This window comes from Pseudorasbora parva, chromosome 20, assembly GCF_024679245.1.
Source record: "Pseudorasbora parva isolate DD20220531a chromosome 20, ASM2467924v1, whole genome shotgun sequence".
NCBI classification, from domain to species: Eukaryota; Metazoa; Chordata; class Actinopteri; order Cypriniformes; family Gobionidae; genus Pseudorasbora; species Pseudorasbora parva.
In genome coordinates this window covers 32591617-32617961 of record NC_090191.1, presented here as the reverse complement: position 1 = coordinate 32617961, position 26345 = coordinate 32591617, and the positions used below count along the sequence as shown (strand labels likewise).

Below are 26345 nucleotides of genomic sequence, written 5' to 3'. Positions count from 1 at the left end.
ATGACACCATAATAATTTAGCATAATTGTATATTTTTATTTATTTTGTCCTCATATTATAATTTTGGCAGCTTCTTGCAAAGAAGAATATTGTCATGGCACGAATTGATCTAAATCGATCACATGGCTGAGGGTCAGACTTTTATATCAAAGCTGGTAAAGTTACCAGACAACTAGCGAATGTTTTATTTACTCTGCATAGACAGTTTTCACTTGCATTTGACGCTTGGTGAGCGTTCATTTTGGATCCCATTGGGAATGCTATTGTGAACCACAAAGTTTTACCATTACAAGATTTCCATGGGATGTTAAGAATTGTATCAGATTGTATGTCAAATGTAATGAAACACTTCAAATGCAAAACAGCGCCTTGAACAGTAGACCTACATATTCTAATGAATAATTCACATGTAATTCAGTCATTCCCTTTGGCACTTCAGCTGTTTCCTGGGTTCATTTACATTTCATTCACTGCATGACCTCATAATCAAATTAGACTGCTAGAACAAATGGATGTGTTCGTAAAGATTTGAAAGAAAAAAAAAGTGTGATAAAGGGCAGAAACGGATGCTAAAAATTAACTAGGGCTGGGCGATAGATCACATTCACAATACTTTTGTTAGCAATACAAAATACATAAGACAAAAACCCCAGTAGCAAGATATTGACAAGTTTTAATAATTTTAATAAAACTCTAAACTCAGATATTACAAAATAATATTTAATTGATATTTTAATTTGGCATTTTTATATTAAACTGTTTGGGGGTTTATATATATATATATATATATATATATATATATATATATATATATATATATATATATATATATATATATATCTACTGTATATATTCCAGGGTAGGTCACCAGCCACCAAATCTTTCCCCAACCCTACCCATAACATGGCTTGGCACACAACACACACACACACACACACACACACACACACACACACACACGCACAATTTAGAATCTCTGATTCACCTATTCTGCATGTTTTTGGATTGTGGGGGAAACCGGAGCACCCGGAGAAAAACCACACAGACCCAGTGAAAACATGCAACGCTGGGACTCGAACCGGGGACCTTCTTGCTGTGAGGTCACTGTGCCAACCTGATACAATTTACTGGCACTTAAATGTTGTATAATAATATATTCTTCACATGTATTAGTCAAATTTGTTTATTTTGGCTTCAAATACATGATTAAAGCACTGTTTCGTGTTAGACAGGTGGAGAGGACAGATTAATAAAACTTGCATATTACATCTGCCAGCTATATGAGTTTGTATGAAATACACAGCACAACTGGAGGGGGTACAATGCCTAAAGGAGAGGTGATTGAGTAAAAGAGAGGCGAGAGCTAGAAGAAAAACAGGGAAGAAAGCTAAAAAGGGGAAGTGTTGTCTGTGGAGGGGAGAATCAATCTGAAGGCTAACTCAATCCCTCAGCATTATCTGGCTTGGTGGCGTGGGCCACGGGTCCAGATTTTAGATGATCTACATGCCTTTATGTAAGTGAAGCTAATCTGTCATGGCCTCAGGGAGGTGGGGAGAGGCAGGCGGAGCTCTGGGGCTCCATCACTCTTACTCAGCCCTGCCAGTGTGGCCTCATAAACTACTAGAGTCACAGCTAATGAAACACAGGCACAACACACAGCTGACAATCAGCTGCACAGCCTATCAATGTGTGTGAAATAGGCAGAACGACAGACAGACAGATAGACAAATAGATAATGTATGTGGATGGATGAACAAACAGAAGGATAGCCAGCCAGACAGACAGACAAATGAATTTATGGATGACAGCATGGATGGATGGACAGATGGTTGTTTTTAAAAGTTTTTCTCAAATCTGGGCTTTAATCAAGTTCTAAATAATTCCTTTTGAGCATTAATTAGTTCACTCTTTCTATGATCCCGCTGCTTTTGTATCTCTTAGGAATGCTAATACTACAATAGTGCTTATGCAAGTATTATTAAGCTTTTGTGAGAATAGCTTTTACTGCTTCTCTGTGAATACAAATCTAGTTGTGCTCCAGTTTTCAGACTGAATTTACTGAAGTTTCAATCTCACTCCACTCGTACCTCTAGCCTCATTCCCCATTCCACAATTAATTCAGTCATTTATCCTCCATCCCAGTCAAGGGCACGGCCTGAGATCTCTTAATTAAAGAAGAAAGAGGGAGAAGAAAAAGAAAGTTCTCTGTCTTCAAACGAAGCTCTAACTGGCACGCAGCTTTATCTGATCATTTAAACTCTCTTAACCCCTCTTAATTAATCCCAAACACACACCTCTGACATCCAGCGCTTGATTAATGAAATTAGCTTGGCGGAAGTCAAATAACATCAGCCTCGGACAGTGATAGCGCAACCCCAGGTGCAGCTTACGAGATCTGTACACTTGTCGGAGGAACAACTACTGCTGGGAATCGCAGATATGAGAAAGTGATGCAAGAGGCCTTTGCGCTGACGTAAGGTGAGCACTTTTACTTCAGATGGTTCAGGTTGCACCATGTCATCCAGAAATCCAGAAATGTTCTTGGGTTTGCTATTATTCTACAAGATAACTAGAAAAAAGACATCCATATCTGTTTTTATAACATCATAAAATATATTCTTAGATTATGACACATAATGTACTTCATTTCACTGCTTTTCTTTATAATTGACCTCATAAACAGGTGTGACAACTTCCCATTGTGTCACTGAGCAGCTTTCATTGGCCCAAATATTTGATTTTCAGACTCAGGCCATAGGAAGTTCATGATAGGCAGGATAGCGTCCGGTCACGTAGTGGTAAATCTGTAATAATAAAAATGTTCGATTAAAATAACGTTCAGCTATGTACGAGGATGACAAAGCTTTGTCAAACTTAGCTACATTTAGCCTAATAAATAAATAAAAGAGCTAATCTATATCCTATTCACCACAGGTGACCTGGGCCACAATGCCGCACTCCCTGAACAGTGTCTGTTTCCAGCCATAATGGCTGGTAATTATCAGTTCACATTTGAAGCCAGAATAGAGCAGCTTTGAGAGTGTGAAACATTGTGTTGGTTTAATTACCTGCCGCTCGATGTCAGCTAATAGGCTACTTGCTCCTAGTCGGAAAAGGGAAGGACTGAGCCACTCGTCTCCCAGCTCTTCCTTCATCAGGGTCAGCCACACCACAGACTCCTGCGCCGTCCGGATGCCTCCTGCAGGCTTGAAACCCACCTGTGGGCAATCAAATGCGTCAGTCAAAAAGGCTGGATGGTGTATGTAAAAGGAGGTGATTTAGAGGTACAACGGGTCTTTTACCTTATGGCCTGTCCTCAAGTAGTAGTCACGGATGGCCCGCACCATTACTATTGCAATGGGGTAAGTGGCATTGACAGACTCTTTGCCGGTTGAAGTTTTGATGAAGTCAGATCCTAGTGGTTAGAAAATACAAGCGACACAAAGCCTTTTGACTACTGCATAAAGTCTGGTCCACTTTGATACACATTCAGGCCAGTTAAAGCCAATTTAGGCAAATATTTTAATTTTCAAATGTAAAATTTTAATTGATGCTTAAATGGAGGTCGAAGTAAAATAAATGTCTGGGTGACATAACTAGTTTGGCATAAACATTATTAGAAAAATAAACTGTAAATTAAACTTTTTTTAACATTATTATTATTAATATCATAAAATATTTTGTCCAATTTATTAAAAAATTAATGTGGTACAACCAACATGATAAATAAAATAGAAAAAGGTCGATAAGTCTCTTTAAATATTTTGTATTAAAGTAAACAAAATACAGTTAGTTTGTTTTGCTAAAATGGCATTTGGTGCAACTCCCTGAAAACTATGATACAGGTCCTTCTCAAAAAAATAGCAAATGTGATAAAAGTTCTTTATTTTCCACAATGTAATGATAAAAATTAAAGTTTCATATATTTTAGATTCATTGCACACCAACTGAAATATTTCAGGTCTTTTATTGTTTTAATACTGATGATTTTGGCATACAGCTCATGAAAATCCAAAATTCCTCAAACAATCTAAAAAAATTAGCATATTTCTGAGGATGCTCCGATAGCGGCCTTTAGCTCATCCAGAGTGTTGGGTCTTGCGTCTCTCAACTTTCTCTCTTCACAATATCCCACAGATTCTCTATGGGGTTCAGGTCAGGAGAGTTGGCAGGCCAATTGAGCACAGTAATACCATGGTCAGTAAACCATTTACCAGTGGTTTTGGCACTGTGAGCAGGTGGCAGGTCGTGCTGAAAAACCAAATCTTCATCTCCATAAAGCTTTTCAGCAGATGGAAGCATGAAGTGCTCCAAAATCTCCTGATAGCTAGCTGCACTGACCCTGCCCTTGATAAAACACAGTGGACCAACACCAGCAGCTGACATGGCACCCCAGACCATCACTGACTGTGGGTACTTGACACTGGACTTCAGGCATTTCCTTCTCCCCAGTCTTCCTCCAGACTCTGGCACCTTGATTTCCAAATGACATGCAAAATTTGAGCAACATTCCTGTGCTGCTTCTCTGTAGCCCAGGTCAGGCTCTTCTACTGCTGTTTCTGGTTTAAAAGTGGCTTGACCTGGGGAATGCGGCACCCGTAGCCCATTTCCTGCACACGCCTGTGCACGGTGGCTCTGGATGTTTCTACTCCAGACTCAGTCCACTGCTTCTGCAGGTCCCCCAAGGTCTGGAATCGGTCCTTCTCCACAATCTTCCTCAGGGTCTGGTCACCTCTTCTCGTTGTGCAGCGTTTTTTGCCAAACCTTTTTCCTTCCCACAGACAGCACTCTGGGAACAGCCTATTCATTCAGAAATTTCTTTCTGTGTCTTACCCTCTCGCTTGAGGGTGTCAATGATGGCCTTCTGGACAGGGTCGGGCCGGCAGTCTTACCCATGATTGCGGTTTTGAGTAATGAACCAGGCTACGAGTTTTTAACTCTTTCCCCAACAGCGTTTTTAAAAAAAGTTGCCAGCCACCGCCAGGGTTTTTGACAATTTTCACAAAAATGTAATAGCCCATAGAATATTTCGTTTAATGAATATCTGAGCATGCAATATATAAAAATAAAGAGTTGACCCTCTTCTTTTAAACAAAAAAGAACGTTTTATTCTAGCTTCATGCATTCCTTTTTTTATCAACACTTGAATATGGGTAGGTTTAATTAAAAAAAGCAAAATTTTGAACAAAAAGCTGAGAAAATCACATTTTTGTGTAAGACTGTTTCCAGATCAGATTCAGAGCGAATGCAGATGGAGGAGATCGAGTCCATCAACACTCCTAATGCTTGCACAGTCATGTAGCTCGTCCTGGGTCCACATTTCATTCAGTAACGTTAGGCAGTTTTGATTCATATGGCGTTTATTGATGATGATCAGGTTATTTGTTATATGCATATGATTACATGCGATCGTTCGTTTCACTGCGTCTTACTCGCGTGTGTTTTGATCAGGAGATTCAGTACTCTCATTCAGAAGATGCGCAATAGCGCCCCCTAGGGTCTGACAGTGAAAACACGGAAAATTCCGTTATTGGCCTGGAAGCGTTGTCTCACAAATAATGGAAATTTCCGTGTTTGGCGGGGAAAGAGTTAAAAGCCTCAGGAATTAGTTGATTCAGATGATTAGGTTAATAGCTCGTTTAGAGAACCTTTTCATGATATGCTAATTTTTTGAGATAGGAATTTGGGGTTTTCATGAACTGTATGCCAAAATCATCAGTATTAAAACAATAAAAGACCTGAAATATTTCAGTTGGTGTGCAATTAATCTAAAATATATGAAAGTTTAATTTTTATCATTACATTATGGAAAATAATGAACTTTTATCACATACGCTAATTTTTTGAGAAGGACCTGTATTTCTTAATGAATAATCCATGATATTTGTTGAGGTTTTACTTTTTTTTACTAATGATTAAAGGGAAATTTACTCCATGGATGATAACTATAATGATAGCGATATAGTTCTAAAAATATATAAGTATAAATATAAAAATATAAAAGAACAGCAGAGCCAACACCACAATTATAACCATAATGGCACAGAGAAACGATATAGCTGGAATCACTTTCAGAATGATTTTATCCAGCTGATGAATAATAAAAACATTGACAACCTAGAGCACAAGCATTTGAAAGTGAACCTTAAGATGTGTACACTGTATTCAAGGTGTAAGGAAAATATGCTTTTCAGTTGTATTCAATGGTTACTCAATGAGTCATCAAGCTAAAACCGTTCTTGAAATTATACATACAAGGTTTTCAAAACCATATGAACCCAACATGAGAGCACAGAGTACTGTCCACAGGGTTTAATTGTCAAAATACATCTGCATACTTCAGGTCACACTGGTTAGTAGTTGTAATTCTGTGTCAGAAAAAGCCAAAAACTTGCATCCGACACTTGTTTGGCTCTCAGATTGATAGGTCAAAGTTCACTCCACAAGCTCTGAAAATAGAAAGTCCAGCACATTTTTAGCACCTCCATTCAGGCACTTCAGAGAGGCGTCAGATTTTGAACCCCGACAGGACATTTGTCGCGAGGGCAGGGGAGGCTAGACAAGAACATATGGTCCCGTCGGCAGGGCTCAGAGGGTGTGCGTTCCTTCATCAATAAGAGCTTTCATTTCTCCCTTCCTCTCCTTCATAGCCAATTACGGTTTATCAGCGTTCCGATAAAAATAGAAGATAAAATGACGCTTCTAATGGATGAACCACAAACTGTGGACCAGCTCTAACCCCCAGCACCCGAGTCCCGCCTGCCCTTCCTCATGTCTAATGACTGTTCATTACCGCACAGAACAAGATGAACATTTTCCAGTTCATTAAAAATACGTTCTATGTGTTTTTCCACTCTTTTTTCCACCCCTTCCCCTTTCCTCCGACACTCTTTCACTCTATTGCTCACCCTCTCCCTCAAACTGACATAATCCTTGAGATTCGTTCTGGGGAGTCTTAATTACACGATAATGGATAACGGTTATTAAACGCGGGCGACAGTAATGAAGCTCTATTCATTTGCGGCGGAGCGGGGGGACACTGCCGGAGAGCGTGGGAGTAAAATAGCTCCGGCGTCGCAGATTAATAGGTGAAATTATCATTCAATTTCAGAAACCTCATACGCAATTCATAGGAACAAGGGGAGATTAAGGAATGAGCGCGGCGACAAAAGCAATGCATTTTAATAACGATCCCTATCAGAGCTGCTGACAATTGGGTACAGTAATCGGCTTAATGTGCAATGGCTATTTAAGCATACAGTCACTGGTCTGCTCTGTCGGTGTGTGTGTGTGTGTGTGTGTGTGCGTGCGTGTGTGTGTTAGGCCATCTAGATGTGGAGAGCGGAAAGGATGAGCAATGGCTCCACACTGTGGACAAAAGATCAAACTTGCTTAAGTCAAGCATCTCTGTTGGTATTGATCATACAAGGGTCAGATTTAGCTGGGTTAGCATTAGCAGTGGATGGCATTACTGCACAGAGACTGAAAAGAGTGCATCCTTCTGACAAGAGGAGAAAACAATACAAACAATACGGTAAAATCAAAATCATTTCAATAATTATTTAAAAATAATTAGATAACAATGGATAATGATCATTTTAATAATTATGTGTTCTAAAAATATAGATTGTTACAAAAATACAAATTCATCTAATTACTTTTTTTTTATTATTAATTTAAAAGAGTGATGACTTGAGAAATCAATTTTCCCTTGAGCTTTTGATATATAAAAGGTCATGGTAATATAAGAATATCATGTAAGTTTCAGAGCTGAAAACTTCCTTGTTAGTCAAAGAAAAGCTTTTATAGACACCAAGCCCAGAAAAGAAATGTACGTACGTGTGTGTGTTTGTGTGTGTGTGTGTGTGTGTGTGTGTGTGTGTGTGTGTGTGTGGTTCGCACGTATATCCATCGATTCGGCGGGCCAAGTAATACAAAAATAATATTCCAATCAATCGCAGATGGATGAGAAATAAATAATTGTGCTTGTTTCTTAGTTAATAAAGACGTATACAAGCCATGTCATCGAGATAATTATTCCTGTTGCCGCTTTCAAAACACTCCCTCCCTCATGTGAACTGAACTGACAGGGGAGCTGAAGCTCATTAAATATGCAAATATTATCCAATCCTAGCTGTGGGCGTTTACTTCCAAGTCTCCAGCCCATCAAAACCCAGCGTTCAAAACCAGATCAGTATGATAGCCTCATAACCAGTGTAGAAATAGCCTATTACTTATTAGTTATGATGTTTTTAAATGTAAACACAAACGTCATTAGTTGACCTCAGACAACAGTATCATTTTTTTTTAAGCCAGTTCATGACACCTTTAATTTTTAAAATTAAAATTCATTTTGATATTACCGGAGGACAAGAAGTCATGAAAATGTTTCATCATAATAGAGACAAATTCTTGTTGACAATTCTAAATTAAATTCTTGGAAATAATAACCCTTATCAATCTTTTATTTATTTTTTCTTGAAATATTACACATTATAGAAAGAAAGAAAGATTAACAGTAAAATTAACTGTATAACTGCATTAAATCATGGCCCTAGACTTTTATGTATATTTTATAATAAGGAATATAAATATTATCTAATCAAATCAAGTCCAGTGAAGCAAAACACTCATGATAAGAGATGGCCAAAGATGCTCATTCGACCAATTTGTACTTATCAACGTCCTATAAATAGATAAACGGGTGAAAAACAATTGAATCTAATCATTATAAATTATTTTCACTTCAAGTTCAAGACTTAAATGTTTCCTCTGACATCTAAGCTTATGCTCACCTGCCATCATTGATACCAAGCTGGCCTTGTAGACGTTTGTGAAGGTTCCCAGCTCTCCCACTGCCAGGATGGTCTTCATATGGGCATCTCCACAGGCCTCTCTGAACTGCCGGACCTCATCGTAGAGGGCTGAGGAGATCAACAATGAAATTAACTGTCATCTGTCATTGTATGTTGACCAGCTATCAAAGTACAAAACATAATTACGGTACTTTTATATTAAGAAGTTTGAAGGTTATGGCCATTGTCAGCTGACTGGTTTGGAAGAGACCAGCTTAAAGAGGACCTTTTATGCCGTTTGACAAAGTCTTGATTAATCTAGAATAGGTTTTCATGCTTGAATGTTCAAAAAACACTTTATTTTTCACATATTTGAAATTGTTGCAGAACCTATCTTCTCAGTCTGTCAGTAACACTTTAGTTCCTGTCTCTATGAAGCACCTCATTGTGCTATGATTGGTTGCCTGGATCGTGTGTTGTGATTGGTCAACCATTTAGAGTGAGTTTCGGAAATGCTGTATCTACTGTATACTGTATCTGCATTGCCTTGGTACCCTAGCTATACACACCTGCCCACTGTCCAGTGATCGCTAAAGTCCGGTTTATGACAATATCGATCTCCTTAGCACCATCCTCCACAGCCATCCGGACCTCCTCGAGTCGGGTTTTCAATGGCGTCTGTCCAGCAGGGAAACCAGTGGCCACTGAAGCAAAGAGAATGAGGTGAGGTGAGGCGAGACAATGCAGTTGCACCCTCTCTGAGATAATGTCTGAAGAAGAACTAATATGTGTTTTAAGATAAGCAGTTTCAAATGTCTCACCAGATGCAACAGGAAGACTTGAGTTGGCCGCCTTCAGAGATTTTACAGCATCGGCCACCCGTGATGGGTACACACAGACAGCTGCAGTTGTGATTCCTGGAATCATGCATGCACGCACACGCGCAGGCACACGCACGCACGCACACACACACACACACACGTTTTACTATATTAGTGAGGACATTACATTGACTTCCACTGATTTTATATCAGGTTAATGATACTTTCTATCCCCTAACTTAACCCCTCTCCCTAAACCTACCTACCCCAGAAACATGTGCAAAACAATAGATTTAAATAAAAACTTGTTTTGGCCGTTTTATAAAACGTTTTAACTAGTGAGGACCAGTCAAATGTCCTCACTAGTGAGATGTTTTCATATTTTACTATATAAGTGAGGACATTTGTGCCCTAACAAGTTTTGCTAAACAAGGAACAAACTCTCTCTGAGTGTTCAAAGTCAGCGAAACCTGGAATTGATTTAATGTAAAGACTAAATTTTAATAAATACATAAAAGCAAATACAACACGATGACACAAAGAAAACACTTAACGTTCTGTTAACGTCTATTTTTTATGTTGTACAAAGTCACCGATCACTTCAGCCAGTTAATTTCTCTGAAAAGAGCTTTGTCTCCCTCTTGTGGGCAGATATACAGTGACACAGTATGTTTTAGTATGTTGCTAAAACTGAAAACCATCAATACAATAAAATAAAATATAATATATAATATAATATTAGAAAATAATATACAAATAAAATAATAATTACTATCATTCAAAACCCTGAGGTCAGTAAAACTTTTTAATGTTTTTAAATAAGCATCTTGTTCTCACCAAGGATACATTTATTTGATTAAAAATACAGTTAAAATTGTAATTTGGTGTTCAAGAAGTTTTATTATTATCAATGTTGAAAACAGTTGTGCTGCTTAATAAAATCCTAATGGCCACAAACTTTCCAACAGTATTGTATTATTATATAGTCAGCGAAACCTAGAATATAAATATATTATATAAATATTGATATATATATAATAAAGATACATTTACAGAAGAAAAAAATAAACTGCAACCTATCAAGCACTTAAGTTGAAACTTGAGTTTTCAAGATTTTTTTTTCTTTCTTTTTTTTCTCTTTTCATTAAGCCATACTAGTACTAATGACATTAAACATGCTAGTAATCAGTATGGATCCAAATGCTTCTAACTGTAATTTGTTTAATGGGTTTAAATTATTTTAAACTCATTTTACACAAACTGCAATATGATTGAAGATAAATATGGAATAAAGCAGATAAATATAAAGAAGATAAATATGGAATACATAAGTACACCAACAGGGATGAAATGACAAATATATGCAAAAGACAGAGGCACCTTTGTCATGCATGTCCATGCTCTTCAGCAGATCGTGGCGGATCGGCTGTGTGGCCTTCATACAGAGTCGATGGACATTGGAAGGTGTGTCGTCACCAGCGAGGGTCGTCAAATCAATGCATGTCACAGCCTTCAGCAACCAGGCAGCCTATAATAACAATGCAAGTCATTACAGATGCCAATCAAGCAATGGAAATGTTCCTAGATATTGTAAACAGTCTACCTGCCACTGTTTTTTGGCCACTTTGTATCCCTGGATCTGCTGGGCTCTTTTAAGAACAGCCTGGGTGTTGACTCTGACTTTTGACACCCATTCCAGATCTAAAATAAGGCAAGAATAAATAAATTAAGTTTTAAAATCAGTTTTGTCTGTTTATTACCCTCTGCTCAACTTGTGTCATGAGACACATGGGTCATGTGAAATTCATTATCGAGTTTGGAGTCAACTGTATGCAGGGAAAAGAAGAAAGAAAAACAGAATAATATTTAAGATTAACGACACAGGCCGTATGAAGGTTGAATTAGGGAGTTCATAACTAGTCAGAGTTAAAGATTAACCACTTATATACACGAAGAATATACTTTGCACTTTACATGTTCAATGTTAAAAGTATAGCTTTAGTTACACCAATGTCTGTTGCTCATCAGTAGTTAGAAAAAAAAATTAAAATAATATCTGTCTTGTCAAATTTAATTGCCCCACGTGCAAAAATTACGTTAGCTGTATTAATTAATGTAAAAGCTTTGCTGTTTTGGAGGATATGCTAATACACTATAATTAGGTTTTTTTATTATACTTACCTATATGCATTCCTGGATTTCTCGCGGACATGATAAAAAGTAATTCGATGAATGGAATTAAGTTTTCAAAACCAGGTTTATTTTGACAAGTAGTAGCTCTGCATGCACTGACAGTTTTCACGACACTGCCATAGACGGACACTGCACGTCTTCCGGGATTGCTCGTCACCGATACGTCGACGCAGAACACTTTAAGCCAATCATTTCACCGCTACGCAAGGCGTACAATGATGACGTTTTTTGTATTTTTTATAAACGTTTGACTGCTTGAAAATCACACTAGGACAGAAAAAATCTACTTATTTTAAACAAAAATATAGGTTCTCTTTGACAAGAGACTATCTGAGATATATTATTTGTTGCTGAATTTACTTGACAACCCCGAAAAAGGACAAATAGAAAATAAAACCAAAAAGCTATCGATGTGCGGTTGTATTTAATTTTAGGGGTATTTTTAATTTATCTAACTTACATAGAATATATTCAAAGAAACGAGAGCTGCACGTCAGATTTGAGAAACAAGTTGCCAGGATGGCATTAGATAAGAAACATGAGTGAATGTGTAATATGCATAGATCAAACATGCATTTGAGCTTGAATAATAAATTGAGGCTGCTATTGGTTAGTCTGGTTTATTAGATGATCTGATGTTAGTCAAATATCATACTGATCTTTTGAAATAAACCTGTCACATGCTATAGGCTTTGAATAAACAGTGAAATTATGCCAACAAGTCTGTAGAGTAAAACAACTGCTTCAGCTCTAGATAAACAACTGTGATTCATATGCTGCAGGATTTTTGTTTCCTGCATAACATGTTTGACAGGAAAGATAAAATACATAAAATTTATTTTAAAATGGTATGGTAATAAACAAGGATGAGTTATGACTTCCGTTACAAATTTGATTCAAATCTAATTACAAATGTTACATTTTCTTGGATACATGTCAAAATTTCACGTAATTTTCCGATTTTACACTTCTTTCACTCAATCGTTACTTGAATACACTTTTTAAAAAAAACTTCAGTTCTCCAATTGAAAATGTTCTATCACATCTGATCACATCTAGTTTTTCCATTGGCCAAATTTAATTTCTGTGAATCAAAATGCATCAATTCACAGAAATTCTGTTTGGCCAACTGGAAATTTTTACAAATTTCAATTGGAGACTTTTTTGTCTTTTCTTTTTTTACAGTGTATGATCAAAAGGCATTCTTTTTAAGCAGCAGTTAGAACTCGCATATCTCTTGCACAGAGCCATAATATATTACAATATATTGTTATTCTCACGGGTGAAAATAGCAAATTATTCAGAATTATGTAAAAAGCTAATTCAGGTTTATCTCTGAAAAGCAGAATAACATGCACATCTTGGCAGATTTAGTTTCCAGCTTTCCAGCTTTGACATGTTGGGTCTGGCTCCATATGAGAATATGATTCGTCTCGGAAGAGCTGCCTGCCGTAGGATTTGGAGCTGGGACTCGTAATGGACAGAAGCTTCAGCCTTGAGCTGCCCAACGGAGACTCTTCTGAAGTGGTTTTCTGGAGCAAGAGGAAATCACAGAATATTAAGCACATTCAGCCTAAAACATTCAGAATACGATACATTTCCAATAATATCACTGTCTATGGAGTGCCAATTTTCCATACTTTTATCCTAAATTAATTTATAATCATACATTTTAATATCTGACATGCACATTTAATTGAAAAAAACTTTTATAATAAAACTTTAAACTAAAAGTTTATTTAGCATCTTATTTAATAATGATAAAGACGGTATCCAGTAGCTTGGCTAAAGGTTTCCTGCACATTCATTAAACTTATCTGACCACATTTTATCACAACCTCAAATTTAGGTTGGAATGCCAATTTATTTTTAGCCATTTATATAATAATTTATCTAGACACTTGATTATTCTATTCTATTAGTGTGACTCATGAGTGATGCTGGCCGTGAACATGGATCAATGTCCAATGTAACTCATGAGTCTCATGCTGGCCGTGAACATGGATCTCACGGTCACAAACTTAAGTCTTGGTCATGTGACATGGTTAACTGACTAAAAGCCTACTATTTAGATAGCCGCCCATGCTTGGTAATTTCTAAAAGTAATCAGATGTCAAAACCACTACTATAAAAATATAAATAAGCCAACCAACATTACTTTCTCTAATGGTAGCTTTGTATAATCATGTCATGGTTTCCCATGTATACTTAGCTTGAATGATTTCAATATTCACCCTGTTTAGATGGGTTGAACAGCATTTTGTTATTTTAAATTGAAGTTACCATTATTAGTACACTAAAAAGGTAACTTTTCCATGTTAAATCAGACTGCGATATGTGACATTTTTTAGAAAAAACTATAAAAAAAAAATTTTCAATTTATTCTGCGACATCATGACTGGGACAGCAACATACAAAGTATGACAATGATAATTGCAGTTGCTGATTATGTGCTTTAATGTTAAAATTATTTAATGTGAGTTTGAATATAATTTTGCATGACCTTTATAGCCATACTGAAAGCAACAATGGATAATTCAAATCAGATCTTGAAAATAAATTTAAGGAAACAAGAACCTTCAAACTCAATGTAAACAAACAAGGTATTTTATGACAAAGATTGTATTAGCCGCTTAGTATGTATTTAATAATGTTAAAGCTACACTGTGTGATATTTTCCCTCATCTAGCGGTGAAAAGGTATATGACATCCAGAGAATAATAGTTTCTGTTCCTCTCAATTCTGATTTCGTTTGAACTCCTACGGTGGCCGATATAGTCCAAGATTAAAATGGCAATCCTCCTCTTCACATTCGACACAGTGCCATCGAATGTTAAAACGCGAAAGGCAGAGCTTGAATTTATGGGTATGTCCCTCTTTGGCTAATGTACTTTCAAGATGGAGGGGCAACATGGCGACCAGCATTCGAACCCCTCACCCGTATGTATTTTCAATGGCATATTATAAACTTACCAGAATACTTTATTACTCGAAAGAAGTAAATATAAATTAATGAGCACATATATTTTTGAAAGAACTAAGTGTTTTTAGCTAAGAATAAACTAAAAAAGTTACACAGCGTAGCTTTAAAATGGTGTGTAATATTTATGAATATGAATGATTATGTATTTAGTTGCGAGTACAAACTCTGCCAACACGCTCTTCTGATTGGCTGTGATATTTGATTGAATATGGTCATGACTTGCAGGCGGTTGCATCTGGTATGGAAAGACAAATTGCTTGTCACTGGAATCTTATCGCATCCCATCTGGTTAGTAAATGAGTAATTAATGTCAAGTTGTTAGGCTGAGCTCTAAACCTCAATTGTCGTGCCTCAATGCTCCACCTAAGCTGGATTTTAGTCTGTTGCTAACCCGATCGCATATTTATGGTAACATGGACTTAAACTAGAGCCAATCATTTCATAATTGGTCTAAATAAATGTCAGATAAACATGCATCATGCCAATTCTTCAATTAAAAAGATAATCAATACAAAACATCAAATGCTTGGAGTAAAATATGCATACTTGGCATTAAAAAAAAAAAGTGTATAGAAGACATAATGGGCTCATCTGGCTGCAGAATCACCTAAGCCTTTTTTCTCTAACTTTTCTTTAAGCCTAAGACGAAACATCCTCCAAATGAAGACATGAACAAACTATTGGGATTTGTAGTAATCAAGATCCAAGACCAAAAGAGTTTACACCCCATTGGGAAGAGAAGGACATTTGGGATAGACGCTAGGAGAGGAAATACCCTCCTTTTTAAGTTAAATATATTATCTCTTGGGATGAGACCATGCATTGAGAGATTTCCAAATGATACCAAACATGCATAGTACTGTATATTAAATGTTAAGTAATTGTTCACATTAAACATCATGTAGATTTTTGGGTGATCTCAACGTGAGAACCTGAGGTGTGATCTACTTAGTGTGATTTTGTCTTGAATGAGGATGCTAATTTTGCAAGAAAGAGTTCAAAATGTTAATTTCCAGAAAAGTTATTTGTAGGTCCAGACATCTTGACACCAGCCTTACAGTTTATTTGTGCACATAAACAGGATATTTTTGCTTTGATACAAAGCTTTGAACTCTGGTATGATATCTTAAAGGGTTAGTTCACCCAAAAATGACAATTCTCTCATGAATTACTTACCCTTATGTCGTTCAACACCCGTGAGACCTCTGTTTAACTTCGTAACACAAATGAAGATATTTTTGTTGAAATCCAATCGCTCAGATTTGTAGTAATCAAGATTAGTTATTTGTAGTAATCATAAATGTCATTTCCTCTCTCAAGGCACTAAATATGTTGTTACAAAGCCCATCTCACTACAGTGGTTCTACAATAATTTTATGAAGCGACGAGAATAGTTTTTGTGTGCAAAAAAACTAAATAGCGACTAAATAGCGGGCCAATTTCAAAACAAAGTTTTGAACCGTTATGAATCACTATTTAAGTTGTTATTTGGGGGGGGGGGGGGTTGCACACAAAAATGAATCTCATCGCTTCATGAAATGATTGTAGAGCCACTGTAATGAGATGGGCTTTGTAGCGACGTCTTTAGTGCCTTTATGGGTCTTGAGAGAGGAAATGACATTGGTGTCAATGAAGGCCTTTCAGAGCCATCGGATTTCAACAAAAATATCTTCATTTGTGTTCCGAAAATGAATGGTCTTATGGGTGTCGAACGACATTAGGGTAAGTAATTAATGACAGAATTTTCATTTTTGGGTGAACTATCCCTTTAATTATAAAAAATGCAGTAAAATGTTTTGTGATCACGATAACCAATTGGCACATTTTTCATCAATCATTTCTAGATGTTCTAGCGTATGTTACCTTTGGTAGTTTATTTGGTGTACCGCAGGTGTCCGCAGGAATCAGCCGTTTACAGCCTCTGCTGCTTTCATTCGGAGAAGAGCTGATCGCCTCTAACAACGTGGCATCTTCAACATGATTGGATAATTTGGACACATGCTCATTCTGCACCATGCTTGGCTCATCAACACCATCCATGGGTGACCAAGAGTAGGTTTGACTGAATGCCATGTCATCTTGTAAAGAGGTATTGGACGTTTGATGGCTTTGTCCATTTTCGTCCTTGTAGAGGTGTCGTACACATGAAGGCCTTGTGCTGGAGAATGGCTCGGGGAGGCTGGGGCAATGTTGGGCCACCGGTGTGGACTGTAAAGGCCCAAAACTGTGGTTCACAGGGGTCTGTACTTGACTCTGACTGCAGGCAGACTGAGACAAACAGTCTTCTAGTCCTTGTTTGGGAACTTTGACATAGCTGCACAATCGTGTGTTACGTGGAGTGATCCATTTCTTGATGGCTCCTTCTAGGTCACGCTCTGTACCCACCACATAGACACGTTTCTGACCACGTGTCACTGCAGTGTATACATGCTGCCAGTTTTGAGCAATGCTGTCTCCAAGAACGTACACAATAGTTTCAGCCTCTGAGCCCTGAAGAGAGAAAACAAGTGAGCAATTTGCATGAAGCTGATGCGAATGCTCAAGATGATCAAAGAGTATCATTACCTGAAAGGTGTGGATGGTTCTTGCCCAAGCATGGCGCAGTTTACACTCTCTCTGTAGTTCCTTGTAGTCACAAGTCACCACGCTCCCAGTTCCATCATCTAGTGTCAGATAGCGCATCTTTTTTCCTCCCTCACTTATCGTCAAATCCTGTGATTGGTGGACAATAACCAAGACAAGTGAACTCAATCAATAAGAAACTCAGTATTTAAAAAAAGTATTTTTAACTTAAACGCATATGAAAAACAGAATTCAATAAATACATAAAATCGATAAATAAAACTCCAGTACATCTTTAATGAAGAAAATTTCCCCATTGCACAGGCGCTCTTTCTTCTCCTTCGTTTGTTCGTTTTGTCTCCGTTTTCCGGCCTTATCGTGAGAAGATTTGGCATAATCATGTGAAGCTCCGACAGTATCACTGGAAGACACATCTCTCTCATCTTCGTGATCTGAGACATAGCCATTCTTAGTGCAGCAAACTTTATCCTTTATTTGAAAGTTCCATTTGTTTTTGGGAGTCCTGAAATTAAATCACACAAAATATTAAAACAGAAATATAATTCTAAAAAGGCAGTCTATGGAAGTGGTGAAAAAAAGTGTCATGCTTATTTATTTGCAAGAAAACTAACTTTGTTACATGCTTTGAATAATGCGTGCAGCAAAGCTCATTGATCAACTCGCAGTCTTTCCTGTGAACAACAAAAAACAACAACTTCAGCAAAATCAGCATTTTCTTAAAAAGATTGACATCTCAGCATAGAGTGAAAACGCTAAATCTGTCTTACCTTCTGAAAGCCACAAACTGGGACAATTTATCACCTTCCAGTCCAGGAGCTTCCTTAAGTAAGAATTTAACGGCGTTCTGGAGGTCTAAGCAGGAGGTCAATATTAGATCTACCATTTTGTTGACAGTAATTTTGTGCCTCAACAATGCATTTGATTTGTAAATCGCAGTGCCAACAATTTACACTAAGGTGCTTATGGGGGAGTAAAATGTAGTAAAGGTGGCGGTGTAGCCACCTAAAGAAAGTATCAAATGAGTCACAGACAACAGGAAGTATATTTTTAGGGACTCTCCATTGAAAGCCTGCAGTACAATAGATATATAGGAGCCCAAACAAATGTCCTGAGGACAGTCCAGTGATTGGTTTCCCTTTTGATCAAAGCATTTCTTTTGTTTTTCAGATTGCCTTGGTCTTCAGGTTCACAGCTTTACTGCAGATTCAAAGCATGTGCTACTGACCCAACGTGACATTGTAAACACCTCACATAATTCTTCACTTCCTGGCTTATATTATGTAAATGGACTGCACTGCACTGCATTTTTTTATATAGCGCTTTTATCCAAAGCGCTTTACATTTTTTTGCCTCACATTCACCCATTCATACACCGACGGCGATGTCAGCCATGTAAGGCGCCATCTAGCTCGTCGGGAGCAGCTGGGGTTAGGTGTCTTGCTCATGGACACTTCGACACTTGGTCAGGTGGAACCGGGGATTGAACCACCAACCTTCTGGTTTGTAGACAACCTACATGAACCACTGAGCCACTGCCGCCCCGGTGGCAATATTATTTCATAAATGTTGTGAAAAGAAAAAAAGGCATTTAAAGTCAATGTTTTATTATAAGTAAATTACAATTTTTCAAATATTTCATAACTGCTCACTTACCAAAAGAGTAGTTTTCCCCACTGATTTCAACAAAAATGAACCGTTTGTCAGATGGCACTGTGGAGGGTCTCTTCATTTTTATGGTGGCATCAAACTCCAGAGGACTGTAAAGCCTTTTTTGACCCATCTCTGAGATGCTGAAATTTTATGGAAATAAGAACAGTATGATTAATAAACTGTAATTAAGATTGAGAAACACCATTAACATTTGTACATATTACATAAAAACATATACCAAAAGCTAAGCTAAGTTGTTATACAAAGCTCATCAAACATTTCAGAATACAAAGCTATCTGCTCACAGTCCAGCATTTCTGACGATGAGTTCAGACTCGGCACGATGATTGGTCTTCATCTCAATGGCCCAACGGACATTCTTGAGGCCTTCAAACAGATCGCACAGTGTGTTTCCAGGCTCAATGCTGGGCAGCTGCCTCACATCTCCTGCAGACACCAAAATAAATGTTTTAAAAAAAAAAATAATAATACTACAAGTAAATTAAACTGCAGAATATGTCGCTGATAAATACATTAAAAGAACACCCTAAATGAGAAACCATTATGCATGCAATATGCCTTTACCCAGCATGATGAACTTCTGGAGTTCTGCATGTTCTGTAAGCATGCTGAGAACGGAGTGAAGGATCTGAACAGACACAAGGCTCCCTTCATCGACCACCAGCACCCGCGCCTTTGAGAACTTCCAATTCTTAGGATATCCACTAGGATCTTTTTCTGCATTCATGAAACTCCATAAAACCTGAAGTGTGTGTTAGGGGGTTAACCATGTAAATACGTGTGTAATAAATTAATACAAAGCAACTGAGAAACCAATATATGCTGACATTTTAATTTCCAGTTTGTGCAAAATACTAATTTATTGGACATATTGGAAAACAAAATAACATTGACAAAGCTGTAATTGAATGTGATTAATTTAATGTTAATCAAGTGTAATGTACTGTGAACTTATTTAAAGGGGGGGTGAAATGCTGTTTCATGCATACTGAGCTTTTTACACTGTTAAAGACTTGGATTCCCATCCTAAACATAGACAAAGTTTCAAAAACTAATGTTGGACGTTTGATGGAGTATTTCTGTGTTAAAAATACTCCTTCCGGTTTCTCACAAGTTTCGGCGAGTTTTTTTCGAGTATGGGTCTACTTGACGTTAAATAGAGCGGAAGGTCCTTGTATGGGCTGTACGGGCTCTTCTCCCGGAAGGGTGCGCGCGCGCGTGACTAGAGGGAGAGAGAGGAAATGCACGCTGTAAACAGTCTCTCAGGTGCAGATCCAGTCGTCCGTGAACACTTATGTCGCGCCGCGCTCCACTTTATTCCTATGGGTGACGTCGAGCGACTTCAACGCTTCAGCACAGCATTCCGGGAAGGCAGCGCTGCATTTGAACCGATTTGAACGCAGAAATGACGGGAAGCTTCAAGGCATCGCTTCAGTCGCGCCGCAAAGTGGATTTCCACGGTCACTGCTGTCACAGGACTTCACCAAATCATACCAAAGAAGTGTGTTTTTGACAGAGCAGTCCTGCTTTGGAAGATGCCGGTGAGTAAATCAACTTCAAATGTCTCTGCTATTGGCTACCGTCGCATGAGTAAACATCAGTAAACGATACGATCGCGTGCTTCGTCATTCAAATGCGCTAACGGTTACTCCATTGTTGTTCTGTATAACGTTACACTATTCTGACTCTGACGTGCAAAACCGTTTTGCTTGCTACCTCTAAGGTCTAGTCACATACAATAGTCCGTAAACAGAATCATGTCCTCATAAACTGCACACAAAGGCCCCTAAATACAGTACATACCACAGAGACGGACATCCTGATGTTGCCGTTTCTCCTGTTCAATTTATTTCAGCCTCAGATTTGATTGTGGATCGTTATCTGTATTAGCTGAGATAGATGGGTTTCTCCACGCTTGAGGACGTCACCGCTTTGCGCGCTTGTCATTCTTTAGCTCCGCCCACACGATACGCCTCCAGGCGCTCGGTTTTTTCCGGAAAGACTCGGTACAGCCCATATTTCTTTTATAAATATGATAAAACTAAAGACTTTTCGGAGATATGAAGGATGCAATACTACTCTATAGGTACTCAAGATTGACATGAGATTGACTGAAACTGAGTGTTTCACCCCCCCTTTAAATGTAATTGTTGTTTAACCCATGTAATGCTAGTTATGAAATATTATATAGTGTTATACAATGCTTAAGACATATTACATTCTGAAATGTTATGTAATGTAGTGTGAAGTTGTGAAATGTATTAAGTCGTATGAAATGCTATGAAGTGTAAAATTAATTAACGTTATGACATGTTATATAGTTGTTATGTACTGTAAAAGTATGTTTAGGTTATGTTACTTTATAAAATGCTATGCAATGTAACATTTTTATGTAAACTATACCTGGTGCATAGTATAAGCAGTGAAGCCGGTTCTCTTAGTAAGAAGTGAAGCAGCTCTCCCAGTAGGAGCGGTTAGAAGAACTTCCACAGGCTTTTCATCACTGTCACTCGCCTCGCTTTCTTTTTTCTCCTCGTGTACATCTGACAGCACCCCATTAATGGAACCCTGAGAGTCATTCTGAAAGACCTCACAGGCCTTCCGCACCTCTTCCTTGTCACTTGTCTGTTGCTCCATGGCCGCCTTAAACACCAAGCTGACCACTGTGGTTTTCCCACAACCTCCCTTCCCACTGATCACTGTCACCGGGTTGGCACACATCATTTCTGCTGCTCGCACCTGATCGGGGTCCAACTCTACAGTAGACAGATCAATATCCGAGTGGGTGGAGTCATCCGAGTCGTCAGAGTCTGAAGTGAGATTTTCCTCTTTAATGGTGAGCTTTGTAATTTCATAAGACTGAGGAGAATCGCAGCGTGTTGGCGTTCCTCCATTGAGGGCCGTGCTTGAAGTCTCAGGCTGGGCAAAATCAAGATCCATCTGCTCATACCCGGCCCCTTGACCTATGTCATTTTGTGCTTCAGAGATAGGTATTTTTGTATCAGCCGTAGATTTCTTCAACTGAGCCACACTGTGTTTTTCAAAAGCCTTCGCTCTTAATCTGTCCAGCTGCGCTTTGCGAAGAACCTCCCTCACATCCAAGTGGATCTTCCAGGGTTCTCCCTCAACCAGGCCCCTCAAGCATTCTGCAATCCCTTTCTCGTATTTAAAGAGGTTCCTAAGTGCCACCTTTTTGACCTCCCTAATCAGCACCCCCTGTTCCACAAGGAATTGCAAAGCTTCCCAAGCACCTTGATTTCCTGTCTCTGGCAATATCTTCTCCGTTAGCATCTCCCGATCGGCATACGTGCTACCAGTGGCTCTGCAGTATCTTTTTACTTGTGCATACAACAGTAAGGCATCACGCTGCAACACCGGGATCCTCCAAAATAAATTACAGTCTTTGAACGCCTCTAATTTGGCTTCACACCGGATCAGATTAAATTCTTTAAACATGATCTGTAAAAAAAATTGAAAAATATTTATATTAAAGGATAGCAGAGGACATATTGGGTCTCATTCACTAATAATTGTGTAAATTATTTCGTATTTGTACGCACAGGAGAACTTCTCACAGAAAATCTGTGCCTGATTCACAAAACTAAATGGATTTTTTTCTTAACTTATTCTGATGAGAGTGAATTTGTAGTATACTCAATGAACGACCTAGTTAGTCAAAGGTTAGTCATTTGCATAAAACACGCCTTTACCAACTCCCACCATGGCTGATGACTCCTTTTCTAACAGCAAATACACCGGCGCAGGCACGCTTCAACACTGCTCAATGCAGAGCAAGATCTGAAATTGAGCGTTTAAATGGAGTTCTTAAGAGGCGCTTTGCATGCCTTAACTACCTGAGAGTGGAACCACAGAAAGCATGCAACATAACCCTTGCCTTTATTGTCCTGCATAACATCGCTACTAAGCGCAATGTCCCTCTCTGTGCTGACAATGATACACCCGAGCCCCTTGGAGCCCTTGAACCAACCTCCAACCAAAGATTTTTGGATCAAAGTGATCCAAAATCCTACAAAAAAGTTCTGAAAAACCCAAACTAAAGGTTTGATCCGGATCAAAACCAAGATTGCATTACGTGACCTAATCTGATTATGTAATCCGTTTTTTCTTTTGAAAAAAACATTTTCAAGATTTGATCCAATCTGTTATCCAAAATCCTGGTGGATTACTTTTGAAAAACCGGCATACAATTTTATGCAGACCGAGATTACAGAGCTCTCATTAGCCAGCTGTACACACACGTATATCTGCTTTATTCAGAGAAATCATATTATTTAATAATTTAATTATATAATTTTATATATGGATTATATAATACAATTAATGCAATATACTTGGATGTAATTATATTCATATTAGGATGAAATATAACTTCTAAACACGATTATAAAGTTATTTTTGTGTACGTATGGTTTCAGCTGCTCCTATATTTTCCTTACATTTAAAAATATATATTATGACATTTTTGGTCAGTTGTGATTTGTTCTTAAAATCGTTCATACACACATTTCTCGCACAAATTTGTGCGTACACATGCTTACTGAATGAGACCCAATGTGAGCTCAATATTTAAAAACCAAACAACCAGTGTCCCAGGAAGCAATCTTACATAGTTGAAGCCCAACTTCCATACATCAGTCTTAATGAGCTCCTCAAGTCTGGACAATACATTTGTATTGTTCTGCTCTTGTGCAGAAGGATCATCTTTTTCTGAAGTTTCCGGCAGGTGTTCCTTTTTTCCTTTGGTGATTATCTCCATAAACTGGCCCGGCAGCAATGTTGGCAAGTATTTCATGATTCCAGGGTACATGCCGGAAACTCCCATGTGTTTCCAAGCCACTGATGTGTTTAAAGACAATTAACAAGAAAAAGGTTTGCGATTATAATTTCAGTATAGGGTTGCAAAATTCAGGGAATTTTAGAGGCTGAATAATTTCCCTGGGAATTAACAGGAATATATGGAAAATAGCCGAATTAAACAACTGAGAATTTGCTAAATTGCAGGTTAGCCTATAACAGGTAACGTCAATGTAGATTTATTTTTATTTTGCCGTATAATCGTGATTAAAACCAATCCGGTTCGTTTTTTTTCCCTTTAGACTGTACTCACAAAGATATAACGATCAAGATCAACTTAAAAATTTGCCGGAGTTGTCCTTTAACTCTGACAAAAACCCATTTAGTAATTGAATCCCTTGTAATCTTTAATAACTTAGAGCAACTTCCATTTTTATTACAGATATTTTGCGCCAGTTTCCTAGAAAGTGACCATATTTTTTTATTTTGTGATGAAAATGCTTCTTTATTTGCAAATGTGTGATGCAATATTTTGTGCACAAGTTAAATTCGCAACTTTGGATGAAAACATAGCTTGTGTCTTTGTTTTATGAAAAACATTTTTCAAATTGTTGCAAAATATAATATTCTACCAAATATCACTTAAAAAGCAACTTTGATAATGTTTTATGTGTTATGCAATCATGCAAGTAGACATGTATAATTATAGTATAGTAAGCATTTTCTAACCTGAGCCATTGACTTTTGACTTGAGCTCCTTAGCCACAGCTTTATTCTCAGGTGATGAATCTTCAAACTCCTGCAGGACGTCCAGCACATTGACAGGCTCCACATGTCTGTCGTTGGGAATCCACTGCATAAACATTTGAACAAAGTCAGGTTGTGCCTTACATGCTTTAAGGAAAAGAGACACAAGTGACCGGCCCTCTTCTCTGAGATCAGTGCGGAGCCTGTAGGAGGGGCAGCCTTTGACAAAAGCTTTGTGCCGGCCCAGGCGAACTGTGCAGGTTATCTCCCACCATGGATCACAGAGGAGAAAACGACCCTCAACCCGGAATGTCTTATTACCGGCCATAAATGACACTGCAAAATAATACAAGACATGCATGAAACATTAATAGTTTGGTTCATAAAAAGAGTATATGTATATAAACAAAAATTTCACAAGTAAGTTAATGTACAAATATGCATATCTACTAATAGTGTGAACTACATGATTGTTTTTACCAACAAAAATATAATCTGTAAATATGATTACTTTTACTTGTTAGTGTAAACTGTAAATAGGCAATTTTTGTAACTGCAATATGACTAATTTTACTTTTAAGTGTAAACTGTAAAACGGCTTTGTAAATATGTCAATTGTAAATATGATTACTTTTACTTGTAAGTGTAAACTGGCTAACTTTGCAAATATATAAACTGTAAATATGATTACTTTTACTTGTAACAATCACTTATTAACTTGCTGAATTTAACTTCTACCCATGTAAAGCGTAAATATGATTACATTTAACGTTACATGTAACAGTGTACATTGTAAACAGGCTTATTTTGTAGCAATGTAAATTTTATATATATATATATATATATATATATATATATATATATATATATATATATATATATATATATATCACTAATTGTGTGTAAGTACTGTGCCATGATCATTTGTGTCCTAAGCTAATTCAAAACATAAAACTATATACATTTTACATTGAAAATATTAAGTGCACAACATTGTTCATAACAAAAAAATATAATATATAAATGTATATTACTTTACATACGTTATATAAATAAATAAATAAAACACCTTCGACGTGTACTTTTTTTAAAATCTGTTAATTTGTATTGTTTTACAAATAATTTACGAATTAATCACTTCAGGGACGCTTTAAAATGGGTGTAAAATGTAAATGGCTACTTTGTTTCTTATAAAATGCAAAATATACATGTTTGCTTTTTTACTTGCAAACATCTGACATGTAAATATGGTTACTTGTAGCAATGTGAACTGAAAATGTTTTCATGATCTCTGTTTACTTGCTGGGTGTGTTTGAAGTGATTCTGTTGTTATTGCAAACAGTTTTTGATCTGCTCGATCACTTTGTGTTCATAAAACCAAAAGATAATCAAAGGATAACAAATGTGTAACGTTGTTTTACCTTCTTTTGACGCTGGCATTGACGATTTAAATACGTTTGCCCCAGATGAGACAGAGTCCATCTCCTTCATGTCAAGAAATTCAGGCTGTATTTCCTCTTCTTCATCTTCACTATGTGAAACATCGTCGTTTGACTGGACAACCACACGGTCAGGTAAAATGTAACCAATTATGGTTTTTAATCCAGCGGTTGGACTTTGCAGCGCCATGTTTACTCATGCAGTCCGCTTAAAGATTTCTACATTTCGCGGACCGGACTAGTGACGGTAAAGGCGGCCAACAACAGCCAATCACATCACAACACACCAAAATAAAAG

The 26345-nt window shown here is 37.5% G+C and overlaps 2 protein-coding genes across 2 annotated transcripts; both read right to left on the bottom strand.

The window, feature by feature from the left end:
- Positions 1-1169: 1169 nt before the first annotated feature.
- dera (deoxyribose-phosphate aldolase (putative)) lies at positions 1170-11963 on the bottom strand. Its single transcript, XM_067426875.1, has 9 exons — positions 11798-11963; positions 11220-11317; positions 10997-11144; positions 9617-9712; positions 9365-9499; positions 8796-8924; positions 3303-3415; positions 3069-3218; positions 1170-2804 (listed from the first exon to the last, which is right to left on the bottom strand). Exons 1-9 carry the CDS (start codon positions 11826-11828, stop codon positions 2748-2750), a joined length of 957 nt encoding a protein of 318 aa, XP_067282976.1. The 5' UTR covers positions 11829-11963; the 3' UTR covers positions 1170-2747.
- A 335-nt stretch (positions 11964-12298) lies between these two features.
- Positions 12299-26303, bottom strand: LOC137048984 (DNA helicase B-like). Its single transcript, XM_067427362.1, has 13 exons — positions 26030-26303; positions 24591-24944; positions 23674-23903; positions 21450-22505; positions 19611-19788; positions 19331-19472; positions 19029-19165; positions 18143-18227; positions 17987-18046; positions 17646-17877; positions 17358-17504; positions 16656-17282; positions 12299-13341 (listed from the first exon to the last, which is right to left on the bottom strand). The coding sequence occupies exons 1-13, from the start codon at positions 26235-26237 to the stop codon at positions 13180-13182; spliced, it is 3618 nt and encodes a 1205-aa protein (XP_067283463.1). The 5' UTR covers positions 26238-26303; the 3' UTR covers positions 12299-13179.
- Positions 26304-26345: the final 42 nt, after the last annotated feature.

Bases quoted from the DNA above. Each gene is read 5' to 3' on its own strand.
- LOC137048984 (XM_067427362.1), bottom strand. From the start codon at position 26,237: ATGGCGCTGCAAAGTCCAACCGCTGGATTAAAAACCATAATTGGTTAC. The intron at 23,904-24,590 runs GTTAGAAAATGC...TAAACACATCAG, and splicing joins GTCAAAAGTCAATGGCTCAG to TGGCTTGGAAACACATGGGA. The intron at 18,228-19,028 runs GTAAGTGAGCAG...CCTCCTGCTTAG, and splicing joins TGGGGAAAACTACTCTTTTG to ACCTCCAGAACGCCGTTAAA.
- dera (XM_067426875.1), bottom strand. From the start codon at position 11,828: ATGTCCGCGAGAAATCCAGGAATGCATATAG. The intron at 11,318-11,797 runs GTAAGTATAATA...GCCTTATTTTAG, and splicing joins AAATCCAGGAATGCATATAG to ATCTGGAATGGGTGTCAAAA. The intron at 9,500-9,616 runs GTGAGACATTTG...TCTTTGCTTCAG, and splicing joins AAGTCTTCCTGTTGCATCTG to TGGCCACTGGTTTCCCTGCT.